This window comes from Trichoplusia ni, chromosome 4, assembly GCF_003590095.1.
Source record: "Trichoplusia ni isolate ovarian cell line Hi5 chromosome 4, tn1, whole genome shotgun sequence".
Classification (NCBI taxonomy): Eukaryota; Metazoa; Arthropoda; class Insecta; order Lepidoptera; family Noctuidae; genus Trichoplusia; species Trichoplusia ni.
The window spans coordinates 323,351-339,390 of record NC_039481.1 but is presented as its reverse complement, the minus strand read 5'-3'; the positions used below and the strand labels follow the sequence as shown (position 1 = coordinate 339,390).

The window sequence follows — 16,040 nt, the reverse complement described above, 5'->3', positions numbered from 1 at the left end:
TCAAACGGTTAAAATATAATACTTGGCTAACTAAGAATTCCCGTGCAGTCATGCAGTCAAGTTAGTGTAAACAAATAGTTGATAGTATTCAGCCATCCGAAGACCATTACTTATTTATAATTAATACTGATGGTATCGAAACAATATTACCGAGAAATCATTATCTACATTTATATTGAAACAGCACAAAAGCAAAATAAACATTTCCACTTATTCTATTAAATAAAAGGAAAACATTTAACGCACTTCCCCTAACTCATTGTAACGTGAAACCCGGTAGTGACGTCACCTTGGTACTTCCGGGGCCGTGCTTACACGAGCCGGGCCCAATATGATGGCGGCCAAAATCCGATTTCGCGCGACGATATCAAAATTTAATTAGGAAGTAAGCGAATTTCGCGGCTTTAGCGAATATCGGAGGTGGACGTCATTGAGCTGCGCCCGGCGCGGGAGTCACTGGAGCATGTTGTACGGTTTGTTAATCTCTGCTGTTCTTGTTGTGTTCTATGTTGGCTCGCTCTTAAAACATAGCTAAAAATAAATAAGTAATTCTTAGAAAGCTTAAGGTCTACTTCTATATAATAAGTCGTTAAGTCTCGTTCCATCTTTTGGGTTACATATTAAGGGGCAGAGATGAAATTCCTTACACATTTAAGAATGTCTAACAGTTAATAGCGTTTCAATTTAATGTTAAAATGAGCATTTTACATGATTTCAATTTTTATTTCATATAAGAAATATTTTCTTTTTAAATTTGAAAACATATTTGAAAGCAACGCTCTAAATACTGATTTGTCTTTACCTTCATATTCAAGCCAAGTGGAATGAAATATTTTATGATGCTTTACATTACATAAGATATTAATATCACTCACTCTCTTCCTACATCTCCGTAAGGCCTTGACAGTGTTAAGAGATAAGCATGGGAAGCTAACAATATTAATGTGAGCGTTGCTTGCGGCAGTTGATGTGTAAATAATTATGTGTCGGGTAATTAGCGCGGCGCGGCTCGGCGGCGGCGCGTCATTTGTCACGCGGACGTCTCAATAAGCAGCCGTGTGGGGCGGTACATGTGACGACACATCATAAGTGAATAGTAAAAAATATGTATAAGATTTACTAGATTCTTCAAACTGGAGAGACACGCCAAATTTTTTGAAGGCAGTTTGAACTTAAATTGCTGCAAGAAATAAAACCATCTGAGTTTGTTTGATCGCAATAAGATATGAATGTTTGTACAAACCAAATTTAAAACTAAACCCCTTGTAAGAGCAGGTTAATAAAAAAATTACTCACTCGCTTCCAGAACGTTCGCACCGATCATCTCAACCATTTACATGAAACATTCTGACACAAACACTCCACCCGCAGCTTGCAAAAATATAAAATAAAAAATACCATGTTATCAATTTACCCGCGGCTTTCACCAAGAAAAACAAGGAAACAAAACATAAATAAAGGGAGAACATTCTCTCAACAATATATTAGCCGGCGTATGTCTATTAGCCACATCGTCGCAACACAACACATTTAAAAAGGCAAAGCCTTCGAACAAACAAACATCAAGACTTACTTGTTAAAGCTATTTGTTATGTCCAAAAGCTTTGTACTGTATTTGTTTGTATTACAGCCGCTATGGAGAATACGCACTCACAAATGTATTGGCGTATGCTAGGTTTCACTTTATTCAATCGTTACGATACGGGAGAACACTACAATGTAGCGTTGCAGCAACTTTTACCTAAAAACAAGTTTGTCGCAGAACAAAGTATCTATAAATCAGACATATCTGAGACAAAAATAAAACATGTGATTAAGGTGTCGACCTCAAAACACCGACTTCGTCCACTTTTGATACATATCGCATCGAGAGCTTGATAAAAGCGATCCAAATAAATATTTGTCGTTCCATCGACGGGTTCTTTACATAAATTTCAGTTATGGTAAGACATTTGTCAATGGATAATGCGGTCCCAGCGATATTCATGGTGCCGAGAGGCGGTATATCGGGGCGAGCATACATCTCGCCGAGAATTTGCCGAATGTACGATAAATATGATATATTACTGCTCCACGGCTGTAAATATTTCCGTTTGGTGTTTAAGATAGCGGCAATTATTGGCTCTTATTGTCTTCTGTGTGTTATTGCGAGCGCTCAGATTACGTGTATGTTTGTTTATATCTTTGTTGAGTGCGACCTTGGCTCGAATACAAGTGATTTGAAATACTCTTCTACATATTTATTGATTACTTGTTTTTATTGTTTTCAATACTCTGGTAATAAAACTGTGTTGAAGTTATTCAGCTCTGTGTGTCAGTGCCTGGAGACAGTTATATAAGTTTATTTACAGCTGGCAAGGAAATATAATCTACAAGAAAACAATACTAAGAAATAAGCGTTTTTAAGTTCCTGGAATGGTAACCTTAAAATCTGTTAGACCAACTACATTACGTTTATTAAAAGCATTAAAAAGAACCTGACGATTACTTTTCTAATATAACAAAAAAGTCTTAACAGAGAATATTAAATAAAAAAAAGCCAAGTTTGTAGAAGTGAGAAGGCATCTGAGAATTGCGAATCATTGTCTGAGGGCTCATTGGGGGTCGGCGTTGATCCGGGATTATAGTCACGAGAACTGAGCATAATGAGATCGACCAGGATAGAGAACACCTGGAAGACTAAAATCACCTTTTAGAGTGGTGTTGTTGTAGGGGTTGAAGCGAGATGCATTATGCGACATAAAGGGACGTATCTCTTTCACAACTTTAATTTAAAAACCGCTTTTGATTTCACGGATAGCCGAGTAGTTGAGGTCATCAGGAAAAATCCACTGTGCGCTACGTGTCACGGTTTCGATCCCCGCGTAGGACAAGCATTTGTGTGATCCACGAATGCTTGTCCTGATTCTGGGTGTCGTTGTGCATGTGACTTGAAGTTTGGGAAACCGTCGCGACACAAGGTTTCCTATTTTATTGCGGGAGTGGTTTAAAAGAAACTCGTTTGATATGTCTATTGTTTAACTATTCAACAAAAGGTTCAAATAAGAGTTCAACTGAACTAATATTTATAACATTTTCAGTTAATAGGGACTAATAAAATGTTTCACTAAAAATTTCCATCGAGACGCCATACCATTTTAATTCGCAATTATTCTATAGGTATGTTTACTGGAGTACAGCTTCGATAGCCCCATGATGACGTCACTGGCCGGATGTTTGCCCAGCAGCCGCCTAGCAAGCAGGTCGCAGTCAAAGGAAGGGTTCCGCAGCTAACCGAATTAGACCGGCCTGCGGAAATTGCGTATTACTCGAGTTGATGTCCAGCCTGCATGCCGAAGTAGCTGATAAGTGGTTAACAGATTATGTTACATATGTTTACTTAAGTATTAATACTTATATATACCTACTTTATATCTTACTGGTTTTGAAGAACCCTTGTAATTATCCTAATGAATCGGATGTCAGATCAGGTCATCAATTAGTATTATAATTGCGATGAACACTTTTTAATTAGGGGTGTAAACAATAGTTTTGCTAGTGAGCCACCTCTTCCCCCCCCCCCGTTGTTTGCCTGCTCCCCGCACCGCGCTCCCCGCAGCTTCCAACGCTAGCTAATTAGCAAACACAGTTTTCTGTGAGCACGATAAAACTGACGTCGAAAACAAGACTAGTCGGTTAGGATATGACTGAATTGAATATGGCTGAAATTTTTGTTTGACACGCACGTTTATCGCAAGTGTAATGTAACATATACTCGTCTCAAGTACATTTTCATCATCATAATCAGAATAACTTATTCGAGTTACACGATTTACGAAACGCACGTGTTACTGTATCTTTTGAAAAAGGGAAAGCCTAATACAGAGCAATATTTTATTAAATTCGTGCAAATAAGCTTCGAGACATATCAAACGCACGTACACACAAAAAATCGTTGAACAATATTTTATTGAACAAATCTGATTTATACTTTTCAGTCGCAATTTTATGTCGCTCGTGAACAGCCAGCCTTATCCCAGTCAGCTAAGTTAAGGTCCGCGTCTTTCTCTCAAGCACGGCGTCTTACTTTCCGTGTTGTTTGACTTTCTAACGAACGAGCAGCATTTGGCTAACACACGTATTTTACTTGCCATTAGTCTAGCTATTCTGCTCCTCTTGGCCCTAACTAACCTAGGATAGCAAACTTGTTAGACACATCGTGTATCCCATCATTTTTAATACTGGAAAGTTTTTTTGACTTTGCTGTTTCACTAGTTATCCTGGTCGACTCCCTGATGTTCCGTAACCAAGAGATTTTCGTGCGGCAACCTTTGGATTTTCCTGCGATTTTGCATATAATGACCAGTTGCAGCAGATCTTACTGATGAACTTGCAAAACTTGACCTATGCAAGATATTTCCGCCTCTTTAGGGTATGTACTTGGTCGCATTTATATTACTACTGGTTGTATGTAGAAGGCAAAGTGTTATCGTCTGAATCATACAGTCAGTATCAAATAACTGTTGTAAACAACCAGCAAGCCTCAATGGCTTTCGAGTTCATACAATATTGTATTTAAAGATATCCGGATTATAGTTCACTTGGTACAAATAGGTCAACGACTTGGCATCCTGTTCGCAATCTGCTCTGTTTTTGTATTGGCCACCTGTCTCCGGTCGCGCCAGGTATGTTGAACCTGCTGCGCTGGCACGAGCGTTGAGACCGACGCGACGTATTGGCGAGCCCCAACACGACCCAACACTTTACGCAATACGTAAACTAAACAGTGTCAACTGTTTTGTGTTTCGATTTAGTTTACAATAGATTTATAGTTTAGGGATTGCAAACACTTTTAATTTATTTTGTTTTATTCTTTCGCACCTATCCATATAGTATCAAACTGAGCAAAGCTTGTACTATGAGTACTAGACAGCAGAAAAACGTATCTAAATATTCCTATATACATACACATTATATGTAGATAAGTAGTCTAGGCCACTAGCCACTAGACCAACAGGCCAGTCAGAATATTTCTTTTAATTAGTCATGGCACTAAGACGCAACGTGGTGCTTATAATACACAAGGAACATGGAATGGTAGGATATCTTCCAGCACTAACTTCCTAACCTCATTATTCAACACTCTTAGCGAACTGCGAGATACTGTTATCATAGTAACAGAGTAAAATATAGACAGTTAGTTGAAGGCGGCCACGTGAACATACAAAGAAGTTTCTTCATCAAAATTCAGAAAAGCAAAGACGAATAATTACACTGCTAGTAGGTGAAAAAAGTTTGTAATAATAAAGAGAAAAAGTTATCGTAAAATGTTTCTTTTAGCTATTTATTGTCTTAACTGCTTAAGTCTTTAACTTTGACTTGCCTATTGGTCCAGCGGTTTGAGGCACTGAGCGCTATCCCGAGATCGTGGGTTCAATTCCCACCCAGGACAAATGTTTGTGTGATGAGCACGATCTTTTCTTCCGTGTCTGGGTGTAATTTATCCATATTATGCATGTATTTAGAATTATGTAAGTATGTTCATCAGGTATCTAGTACTCATATAGAAGCTTCGTCAAACGTCATCCACGGCATTGTATGAAAGTTGTGGTATATTATTTTATTATGTAAACGAGTTTTCTGTATACTATGGGGCAACATAATGAAGGCCTATGTCCAACAGTGAACCTCAATAGGCTCCAACACAAAACGAGTCTTTGAACGCAGTTGCACAAAAGCACTGCTTTATTTCACAATATCTACACATAATAATTTCCAATATAACAAGAAATGGTTTCGCCAATCAAGTGGAAATCTTTAAAAGTTCCGTACGACATTGGAATCTTCTAATCCCTTACAAATTCGAGTTTCACAAAGCAGTTGTTAGTCACATCATGTTGAGATATAAATCTCGCAGCATTGTGCATGAGCGGCCGCAATGCGTTTGGCACACCAACATCATTATAACTCGCAAACTGCCGAACCGTATCCAAAAATTCAATTCTAAAGAAAAATTGAATTGTTTGCGTCTTCGTGAAACTTGGTTAAACATTTTATGTTATGCATGTTGGGTATTGACCGAGATCGAATATTGTAAAGCAAATCGTTATAAGAAAGAAAAAGTTGTAAGAATAATAAAAAAAGTATCAAGAAACCAGCAAAGGAAGAATGTAAAACGCGGCCATTTTGGATTGTACTGCAGCAATTATTACAGTGAAAATCTATTTGAGGAACTCTCGAACTACAGGGATTCCATATCAAGTGATCAGCTGATGATAACGTGGTATGGAAGCCTTCGACCAGTACCAGATAAACTTATTATCTGACTTACTGGTTGAGCACTTCATTAAACAAATTCCTTCGTTCCCATGCTTCTGGTTTTTATAACTAAACATTTTTATTACATACGGTACCTATATATAATTAGTGATTTAAAAGAAGGTTTTTGATGACAACAGTAAAGTGCTATCTATTATAGTGAACAAGTTCAGTATGACCAGGTTCCAGCCCGCTCCCAGTCTCTTGACTTGGACACAATGTACCGGACTCATTATGTTTCTCTTTGCATTTCATTACCGTGACTTATGAAGCAAGTTAGTTATAAACTACAACAACTAGGCGACTCCACGATGTCCCCAACAAGAAGTCAGGCTTTCTATTTATCACAAACTTTAAGTTTATTATTTTTGTTCGCTATTAAACCAGTATAAAGTATGGTGTATTTTGGTGTAGCGTTTAATAATAAATAAGCTGCAACATGTTTACTGTAGATATTCTGTTTTGAATAACGTTTTTTGTTGTCTACACTATGGGTCCATGTTAAAAAGGCCAAGTGAATGACCAATTCGTTAAATCCTCTATGAAACAGCCAGGTGTACCGTATTGACAAGGACTTGATTTATAAACGCAAAAAGATAATAAAAATGATAAACGCAGAAACATAAATCCGTCAAACAATAAATCATCAGACACTCCAGCTTGTCAAGCGAGCAGCTGACACGGAATGTGGCGAGATACTGAGAGCCGAACATATTAATTACAAACATTGTAATCTAAGGGCAGGGTCAATGTCACACGGTGATAAAAAACGTGACGCATGTGCGTGTGTGATGCGGAGCGCGCAGCGGCGGACCTCGCGCTGCATGCAGAGCACATTCCCAATACATCCAACAGATTATTAAGTAGAAAGCAAACGTGACTTGAAGATGTCAAAACGAACTTTTATCATATTTCGTTATAAATGTCACCATACATCTATATTGAAAGCAGTTACAGAATCTAGTTACTCATTGTTTAAAACAACCAACAATTCATAAACAACTGTATTTATGATAAGCCGCAGTGTTCATAATTAAAATAATTATCTTCAACACTCGTTTATGTTTTTAGTTTTGGTATGAAAACATTGTTTTTTAAGAAACTAATTCGTTTTATGGACCCACTTTCAATTGTTTTTTTTTATTGAAAACTTTTACCAACAGATAAACCGTAACATCGGTGTGTAGTGAAACTTTTCCGTTACTGCTGTACAGTTTAGATTATCTCCACCCGCTGCACCCATGCAGGCCCTAAATCTGAGTAATATAATTATGTTACCAGTGGCCGCCACTTTTCCACATGGTGGTGTGCGTCCTAGGTGTCGGCAATGCGTGCCTCACTTGAATCTAACGATTTTCTGAAACGCTAATAGTTAGTACTCTGCTTAACTTAACAAACATTTGCATCTATTTCTAACATGAACGTTAATGTATGCTGCCTGAATCGTTCGTTGGAATGTGTACATCATCGTAATGTTTCGTAAACAGATGGTTTATGTAGTTAATATGGAAACATTAAAGTCGTAATGTACGGAATTCATATTGCTCCCGAAAATTTGATTTGACTAGAACTTGACATTCAGTGTTATGAACTGATAGATAAATTAACAAACGTTTTTATAAAAATGCTAATTACGATTACATAATATATTTAATTGATAGGAAATCTTTAAAAACAAAAGATAACCTACAATAATATTTTTAATTTAGTTTATCGCAATGTTAACAAAACACCGACGAATTGATATATTTAGCTATTCACCAGTCATCATCCGACGTAGCCATGGGTCGCCTCACTCAAGAACAAAAACATTTCTACAAGGAGAATGGTTACATAATTCTAAAGAACGTTTTGTGCGAAGCAGATTTGGCTGCTATCACGGAAGAATATGACAAGCTGTTCGCCAGGAAGAACCAGGAGAAGATGGAGAGCTCTTGGGTGGGCACTGACGCGGACGACAGGAAGAACTCGTCCGAGTTTACGGTTAGTACCTAACACTAGTCATTTGCATGTAGGAAATTAAAATAACTCAGTGACTGGCATAATGTAGGTGTGCAACACAAGTGCAAATACGATGTGTTTCTGGCGCACAAAACGGTAATAAAACTAACCATTATGTGCAATAAATATTATAGAAGACAAATAAAGCTAGGTCCACATTACGCGGCGGCCGAGCAGCGAGCAGTGTATTCGGCCTCGGCAAACTGTTGTAGAGATGTCACTCGGCCCAATTTATGGAGGTTTCATCGGGCGCGCGCTTCTGCGAATGTTACAACGAATGATTCACTTGTGGGGCTCCCGCCTATTGCATTGCCATCATTACTGACCTATTGTACTAACTTATTCTCGAATTTTATCCCTTTATGTGTGTAGTATGAATTAATGGCATGCTTTGCAAAGTTTTGTAACTTAAAAGAAAAAAGTCTTAGCTACGTATACATCATACATCCATCTGACTCCACGGCCACTCTTTCCAGGTTAAAGGCATCCACAACCTGCAGTACCATCACGCGGTGTTCAGTTCGTTCCTCTTCAACAAGAACCTTCTCGACGCGCTGGAGGACGTAATGGAGACTAAGAACATTATTCTGCATCACACCAAGGCTCACTATAAACCTCCGGAAAAGGGAGCCGCGTATCCCATGCATCAGGTAAAATCAGAAAGATTCTCAATTACATAATAACCTGTACAACGCCACCGTATGTTAGCGGTGCGACCTCGAACCAACTTTTCAACGGCAGAGTCCCCAGAGGAATACCTTCAGTCGTACCGTAACCCATTCGGACGCAAATCGAGCGTTACATCTCATCAAAGAATCCCTTTAACGAATGCATTCAGATACAGGACTTCAATCAGTACTTTGATCCTACTACTATTATAAAGGCGAAAGTTTGTAAGTATGGATGTATGGATGTTTGTTACTCTTTCACGTAAAAACTACTGAATGGATTTGAATGAAACTTTACCACAATATAGCTTATACATCAGAATAACACATAGGCTACAATTTTTTGAATTGAAGTCCACGCGAACGAAGTCGCGGGCAAAAGCTAGTTATTCATAAAGGGGGAAAACCCAAAAGCTCTTTTAAGAACAAATTTTGTGTCAGTACTCAAAATGTCATGAAGACTAATAGAAACAACGCCCTTTATCTATATTTTGAACAGCCAGCCAAACAGAGATTGTTATGAAACATTCCCGCCCGGTCGCGCCCTCTACCTCCTAGAGATATATCCACAATACGTTTCTTCGTTCCATTGAATGCGGGCCGTCAATTACGTGGAATGCCGTCAATCTATCCTTAACAACAGTTACGCTTTCGCCACTGATTATTGCGTCCATTTTTCGACCTCCAAAGGAAAAACTACTCCCACGTCCATCCGGCGGTTGGAGCTCACATGGATTATATATATTTTTATCTGAGCGGAAGATTAGTGGATTGTTTATACCGGTTTTTACCAAAAACTTGTGGATTCTAATTCAGTATTACAAAGTATGTACTTTTTGAGCTAAATGCCTTGATAACAATTCAATTCCATATTTCTCCTGATTCTCTCTAACCTGAATATTAAGTTAGAAACTAAAGCACTTTAAGCTGAGGTTACAGTCAAACTTAAGTACTTTCTGTAATCTTGCTAAGTAATGCGAATGGTAAATATATACCTACACATTTATTTTTGTATAACCAGGACTACCACTACTTCCCCTATGAGAAGGACTCCATGGTGGCGGCCTTCCTGCATCTGGACGCCGCGGGTCCTGAAAACGGAGGCCTGTTCGTGTACCCCGGCTCCCATAAACTAGGTCCCCAACATGACGTGGGCGCTATTGAGTCAAACTTCCATTACGTTGATCAGGTACACCACTACTTTTATTGAACACGAACCAGTTTTTGCTTCTACCTAGCTTTTAGTTCAGTACCTACGCTTTGGGAGAATTTAAAAGCCTTACATCCTTTACCTTCTTTTCTCATTTTTTAAACGCTCTATAAAAATATAATCATAGTGTAACGGTGGCTGTTTCTTGCCAAAATTATAGCGTCCTGATCTCAGCTGGTTTGTGGAGAAAAGTGTGAACGATAACATAACGCAACCTAATTCGACGCCAACGCCATCTATCATAGTTGACGAAAGGCTTTTAAAAATATTTTGCTATTATTCGTTCACCCACTGGAGGCTGCAAAAACCCTCAAGCCAAATAAGCTGAAAACAAGGATTCGTAGATCACACAAATACTTATCCTAATCAATCGATCAATCGCTTGGAGCTTAAATACTGTAAAAAAATACAAATATTATACTTAGCTAGCTTAAATTCTGATGATTGAATGACATTTCAGGCAGAATTCTCCCTAGACAAGGCCACTCCAGTGATCGCGGGCCGTGGTGACGTCGTGGTGTTCTCGTACCTGCTGGTGCACGGCAGCCCCGCCAACACGTCCAGCCGGCCGCGCCGCATGCTGCTGCTGCAGGCGGCCTCCGCGGACGACACGCCGCTGGGCGAGCAGCCCCTCAGGCCCGGCCAGGGCTGGCTGCTCAGAGGCGTCAATGTCAACAGGGATGCAAGCATTTCTAAGAGATTCGAAGGTCATTAAACCATTGCTATGGTTTAATGACCTTTTACGTGCTCGTAATGACCGTTTCGTGACTTAAAAAATCATTCACCCCCATATCAAATAAAGTTATAGTAATATACTTTTATTATTCTTGCTATTAATTTTCCTGCACGTATTGAAGGTACTACTCAACGTGAAAAAAAACTCAAAACTCTGATTTAAAAACACGTGTTTCCTAATAAACCAACAGTTCTAGCAGTCGCTTCTGAAAACAATAGTATGATACATATGGTTCAGTTATCATTGCCCTGAATTAAGGTTGTAAGGTTTTCCAAGACATAACTAGATGCAAAAAAATCATCTGAACTGAAACACTTGATATTTTTTCGTTTAATAAATATTTGATTGGATTTCAAGTAAATGGAAGCCGGCCAGATTCTTTTTCGGGCTCCATCTTGATTTTCATACGCTATTATATCCCAAATTCACTGGAATTCAGTTAAGAGCTGATGCCTTTTTGTTACCAATAAGTTCATCCTTTCAGTATTCACATAAATACTTATGAAAACATTACGTAAGCTCCGCGTCGAAGCAAAAAATAACGTCGGCACACCGAACAATATATTTGAAATACTCCAAAATGAACACGAAATATTCTGACAGGATCCGAGCCAGTACAATCAGAATCCGTTAGTTACGCATTCTTATCCTTACCATGGCGGGGACGTGACTGAAGGCTGGCCGTTTAATGTTGAGTGTTCGCAATTCGCTCACACAAAAAACACACGAAACGGATGGTTCTTCTAGGTTAGTAATCAGTATTCTATCAACGGAGGTCGGTAGCCCGTTGTTTTTGTTCATCCCTGGCTAATGAGCATTATAAACGTGATAAAAGGCCCACGTCTGTCATGTCGCACCTCCGACAATGGAGGCGGTGAGTGCGAGATAAGCAGAGAACGATGAATGTCGGCCGGCAGGCGCGCGGGCCCCAGCCACGGGCCATGCACTCCGCACAGGATTTGTTAGCTTAAGCCGCAAATTCGTTACCTTATGGAAGAGGTAGTATATCTTTTATATCCATGGATTTTTACTGTACTTCCTTATTTTTGTACATTAGTCAACTACTTGGCAAATGTTACAATCTTAGCTAAAAATAGCAAGTATTGTAATTGAATAATACAAGACTTAAATCAATTTATACGCAACAGATACAGCTTTACAATATTATTTTTATATAATTTTAAATATTGCTGTTATTTTTTATAATCGGTAAATGTATCGCGTAGATAGTGGTGCCGGTGATAATAAATAAATAAAAAATGAATTCTGACAATTCTGAATAGTTTTTTTTTAACATTTTAATTAAAGTCTAGGGCCAACATTTTGAATGAAAGCGTGCCGTCCTAAGCTGGAAAAGTTGGATATCAGAAAAAGTATAGAGTGTAGGCCAGGCCGGGGCCCGCAGTGGAGGACCCTCGATCACAGAGCGCGCGCCCGCAGATAAAGCTCTAATGTATGACCAGCCATTACTCGGCGCTTATAACAAAAACCCCGACAACTATTTCGTTGGCCGACAAGAATAAAATAATGTTACTTTTCCTCAACTGTTGATCACAGGCTCTTGTTAGTACGTTTATGATGTTGAGCTATAGAACTTACGATTTTGTAAATATGACATTCCATTTTTATTGGTGAACTTGGTGAATGGTATACTATATATTAAAAACGAATTCTTTAATCATTCATTTTCATTGGTTTTTGCTTAAATTATGGAAGAATGCAATGTAATAGTTCAATGTAAAGTCGCAAGACCAAGGCGGAGGCGATATGAACCCATTTGTCCCGGTCAGCTTGCAAACATACGTAATGCCTTAAATTGCACCACGCCGTTTGTTTGCGCAGACGGTGCCGATGTAGACGCTATAACTCACGTGGGGCCCAAGATGGCTCCCGTGGGGACACCATTAATATTCGTCACGCCGCCGCCACCGCGCGGACCACCGACTGCAAACAGCCTATCGTGTATACAGCCTAAGCACTTTGTTGATATGAAAAAGTTTTCATGTGTAAATACTTGTGACACTTTTAAATATAAGTGATGTTAATAAAAGTAAAGGTGAACGTATCAAAAACAATTAACAATTAAACAAATATTTTTGGATCAACAAAATATTATCACACAGTCAATTTGTTTTTTCAAACGGTACCCGGGATGATTCGTAGTTAATGTTTATTGCCTACAATATCGATAGCGTCAAGAATAAATAGAGTCGAAAACCTTAGTGCCTGGGCACAGATATAGATATACTATAGATGGCGCAAATGCATGTACATTGTGTGTCCAAACCCCGACCAAGCGTCAAGGTTGGCGCCGCTGCTCGTAGTTTGCGCGCGTCTGTTGTTGTATACGGACGTCAGCGTAGACTAAAAAAATGCTGCGTTGCGTGATAATTAACTGCAATAGCCCAAAAATTTCGAGTACCCAAAGGTAAGAACATATTTCCTATCACAGGTATGTAGTATTAAAAATATTTTATGCGTAAATTCTGTGGTTAAAAAGTCGGCCCGCTTCAACACAAATCGGGATACTTGTGTCATCTATTGTATATCTATGCCTGTGTGCCTGCATCTTGTAAAATACTTTCGAAAATATCATTCTAATCTTTATCTATTCCTTTTTAGTTGTGCTGGGTGAAGCCTGCGTGATTGTCGTAAATTTCTCAGTCTTCGGATGTCTAGAATAGAACTCGGTGAGGTACTTTTTCATCCTTTCAATTGGTTGTTTGTCTCCCCACAAAGGTAGGAACATACTGTCCTGTTTTTGACACTTTCCAGCATAGACCAAAACCCAACCTGGAATAAAAAAATAAAAAAAATGAATGCGGACAACATCACATACATTGTTCTGAACCCAAAGTAAGTTGCTAAAGCACTTGTGTTATGGAATTCAGATATAACGAAGGTACCACAAACACCCAGACCCGAGACAAGGTAGAAATAAGAATTTTTACATTAACCCGACCGGGGATCGAACCCGGGACCTCAGAGCTAGCGACACCTTGAAACCGGTGCGTACGCCACTCGACCACGGCTGTCATCATTCTAGCCTCAACTAGACAATGTTGACAATGACAATAGAGAACTAATGAAAAACTTCAAGTGTCAAGTGTCTAGACAGTGCATCACTTCGTCTTTTCAATATGTGTATTGCATGCAATCAGTGTGAACGTATTGTACATTTGAAAATATGTACATTTTACATATCTACAAACCATACCGCTGAATGCGATCTACAGACGCAAGAAGATTTAGTCCTCTGAGCGTTTTATTATAAAGCCAAAAACTTTTATGACGCATTAGCTAATAATTTAGAAATATAACTAGTTTCTTTTAATTTACGTACTTGTTAAAGGCTCGCTGTTTCAAATACTGAGCTTTGGGTTATGGTTAATAATCATAATTAGTATCCACTGTTTGGGCTTGTTGTTTTACTAACTATTATTTTGGAGGTAAAATTGGGACCCTATTACTGAAGTTCCATTGTCGGTACGTCCGTCCGTCAAAATTTCATCTGTCTCTAGCTGTAAAAATTTCAACCGTCCATTTGTTGTCTGTTAACACTGACAACAAATACTAAAAATAAAGTTCGAGGTTCAGATGAATTTTAGGATGGATACCCACAATGCTATTTATCTAATATCCGTTTAGGTTTTCTTCTGCCCATTTGTACAGAACCCTCAGTATCTCTTGTCCAACTCGCACTTGGCGACTTGCAGTCTTAAAATAAGCGACGCAGTAGTTACGTACGGCCCTCAGTGAAGTCGTTTTGGCACGCGGCGTCCAGGTACTCGCAGTAAGTGTTGAAGGTTTTGAACCCAACGTCTATATTCTCTCCTGGCTTGCCTGAACACTCTTCGCCTGTGCAGCCATTGACAGCATTATAGTCGGTCTTATGAGCACACACGTGCTTTATTCTAAAACAAGTAACGACTGTGCTATACGGGATTATCTGTTGTGTAAGTGACTTTAAATAAACACGTTACTACACATATTTCAAAATGTGTAGCCGTCAAGGATGTTTTCGGGACCCCACTAAATGACTTACCAATCATTCACTCTATACTAAAAGGTAGAGTGAATACAAGGCGCAAAAGATTGCTATTAAGCGTGATGTATGTGAAGGGTATATTATACTTCTGCAGTATATAGTTGCACTCCTCGCCGCAGACCATGGGTGCCTTGGTAGTGGTGATATTCTTGCTGGGGTCCTCCTTGAAGGTTGAGAGCATGTCTTCACCGCCCGCCCAATACGGCTGCATGCCCCAGCTCGGGTTGTACTCGTACTTGTACTTTTCCTCCTTTTTATTCTTTTCCTGCTCCAAGAACTGTTGTAAGCTCATCGTGCTTGGTGTGGACTTTGTTCTGTAATGCAAACATTTGTTCGATACATATCAAACAAAATCAAACCTTAAAGACTAGGATGACTGAAGACTCTACGGAATGGTATAGGGAATTGTAGCTATATTATCGATTTATGTGGCGTGCAGGTTCATCATCGTCTAGAGAGGTGACGACTGCGTGCCATCAGTGCGGTGATCAAGATGACACCGCACTGCATACACTAGCCTTTGTCGCCTCGCTGTCGGCTGTAGTCGCTGCTGCCCTCAGCAGGCGCACAGCGTGGGATGCGCTGTCCTTCTTCTGCGGGACCATTATATCCCAGAAGGAGGCAGCGGAGCGCGCGCAGGAGAACGACTCGAACACTCCACAAATACGAAGATGTCGGATGGGGCGGCACAGAGCAGTACATGAGCGCGCTCTCCCACCCTAACTAAGGCCCTAGGCGACATGCACGGGGGTGTTTGTCGTCTGTTTATAGGACCCCAACGGAGGAGCACATTTTGTGCAGTGGATGTGGTCCTAGTACCAGGTGGAGAGGCCGACGCTCTCTACACGTCGGCCTCCGAGACGAAGGAAGCCGTCGGCGTCTATTAGCCGACGGTGCCCCGCAGTCGGTGCGTGTTGAAATGCTATGCATGCCCGCGCACCTACTAAATACGGGGACGCTGTACGGCGGTTCAGGTTTAGTCAGTAAAAGTCTGACACTACCCACTTCGTCCCCCGAGGAGGCGGGTCCATGAGGATTCCCCGCCTAACCAAAAAAAAAAGTTTATCATCGTCGTCTCGA

General features: G+C 39.7%; 2 protein-coding genes across 2 annotated transcripts; one reads left to right on the top strand and one right to left on the bottom strand.

The window, feature by feature from the left end:
* Positions 1 to 8,041: 8,041 nt before the first annotated feature.
* Positions 8,042 to 10,997, top strand: LOC113492453 (phytanoyl-CoA dioxygenase, peroxisomal-like). Its single transcript, XM_026869899.1, has 4 exons — positions 8,042 to 8,280; positions 8,775 to 8,948; positions 9,988 to 10,155; positions 10,637 to 10,997. Exons 1-4 carry the CDS (start codon positions 8,080 to 8,082, stop codon positions 10,889 to 10,891), a joined length of 798 nt encoding a protein of 265 aa, XP_026725700.1. The 5' UTR covers positions 8,042 to 8,079; the 3' UTR covers positions 10,892 to 10,997.
* Positions 10,998 to 13,892: 2,895 nt separating this feature from the next.
* LOC113493580 lies at positions 13,893 to 15,531 on the bottom strand. The gene is made up of 2 exons (XM_026871620.1): positions 15,047 to 15,531; positions 13,893 to 14,826 (listed from the first exon to the last, which is right to left on the bottom strand). Exons 1-2 carry the CDS (start codon positions 15,250 to 15,252, stop codon positions 14,652 to 14,654), a joined length of 381 nt encoding a protein of 126 aa, XP_026727421.1. The 5' UTR covers positions 15,253 to 15,531; the 3' UTR covers positions 13,893 to 14,651.
* Positions 15,532 to 16,040: the final 509 nt, after the last annotated feature.

Coding starts and splice junctions, on each gene's coding strand:
- LOC113492453 (XM_026869899.1), top strand. CDS start 8,080: ATGGGTCGCCTCACTCAAGAACAAAAACATTTCTACAAGGAGAATGGT. Junction 8,281..8,774: donor AGAACTCGTCCGAGTTTACG/GTTAGTACCTAA, acceptor CACTCTTTCCAG/GTTAAAGGCATCCACAACCT. Junction 8,949..9,987: donor CCGCGTATCCCATGCATCAG/GTAAAATCAGAA, acceptor TTGTATAACCAG/GACTACCACTACTTCCCCTA.
- LOC113493580 (XM_026871620.1), bottom strand. CDS start 15,252: ATGAGCTTACAACAGTTCTTGGAGCAGGAAAAGAATAAAAAGGAGGAA. Junction 14,827..15,046: donor TGCAACTATATACTGCAGAA/GTATAATATACC, acceptor TACTTGTTTTAG/AATAAAGCACGTGTGTGCTC.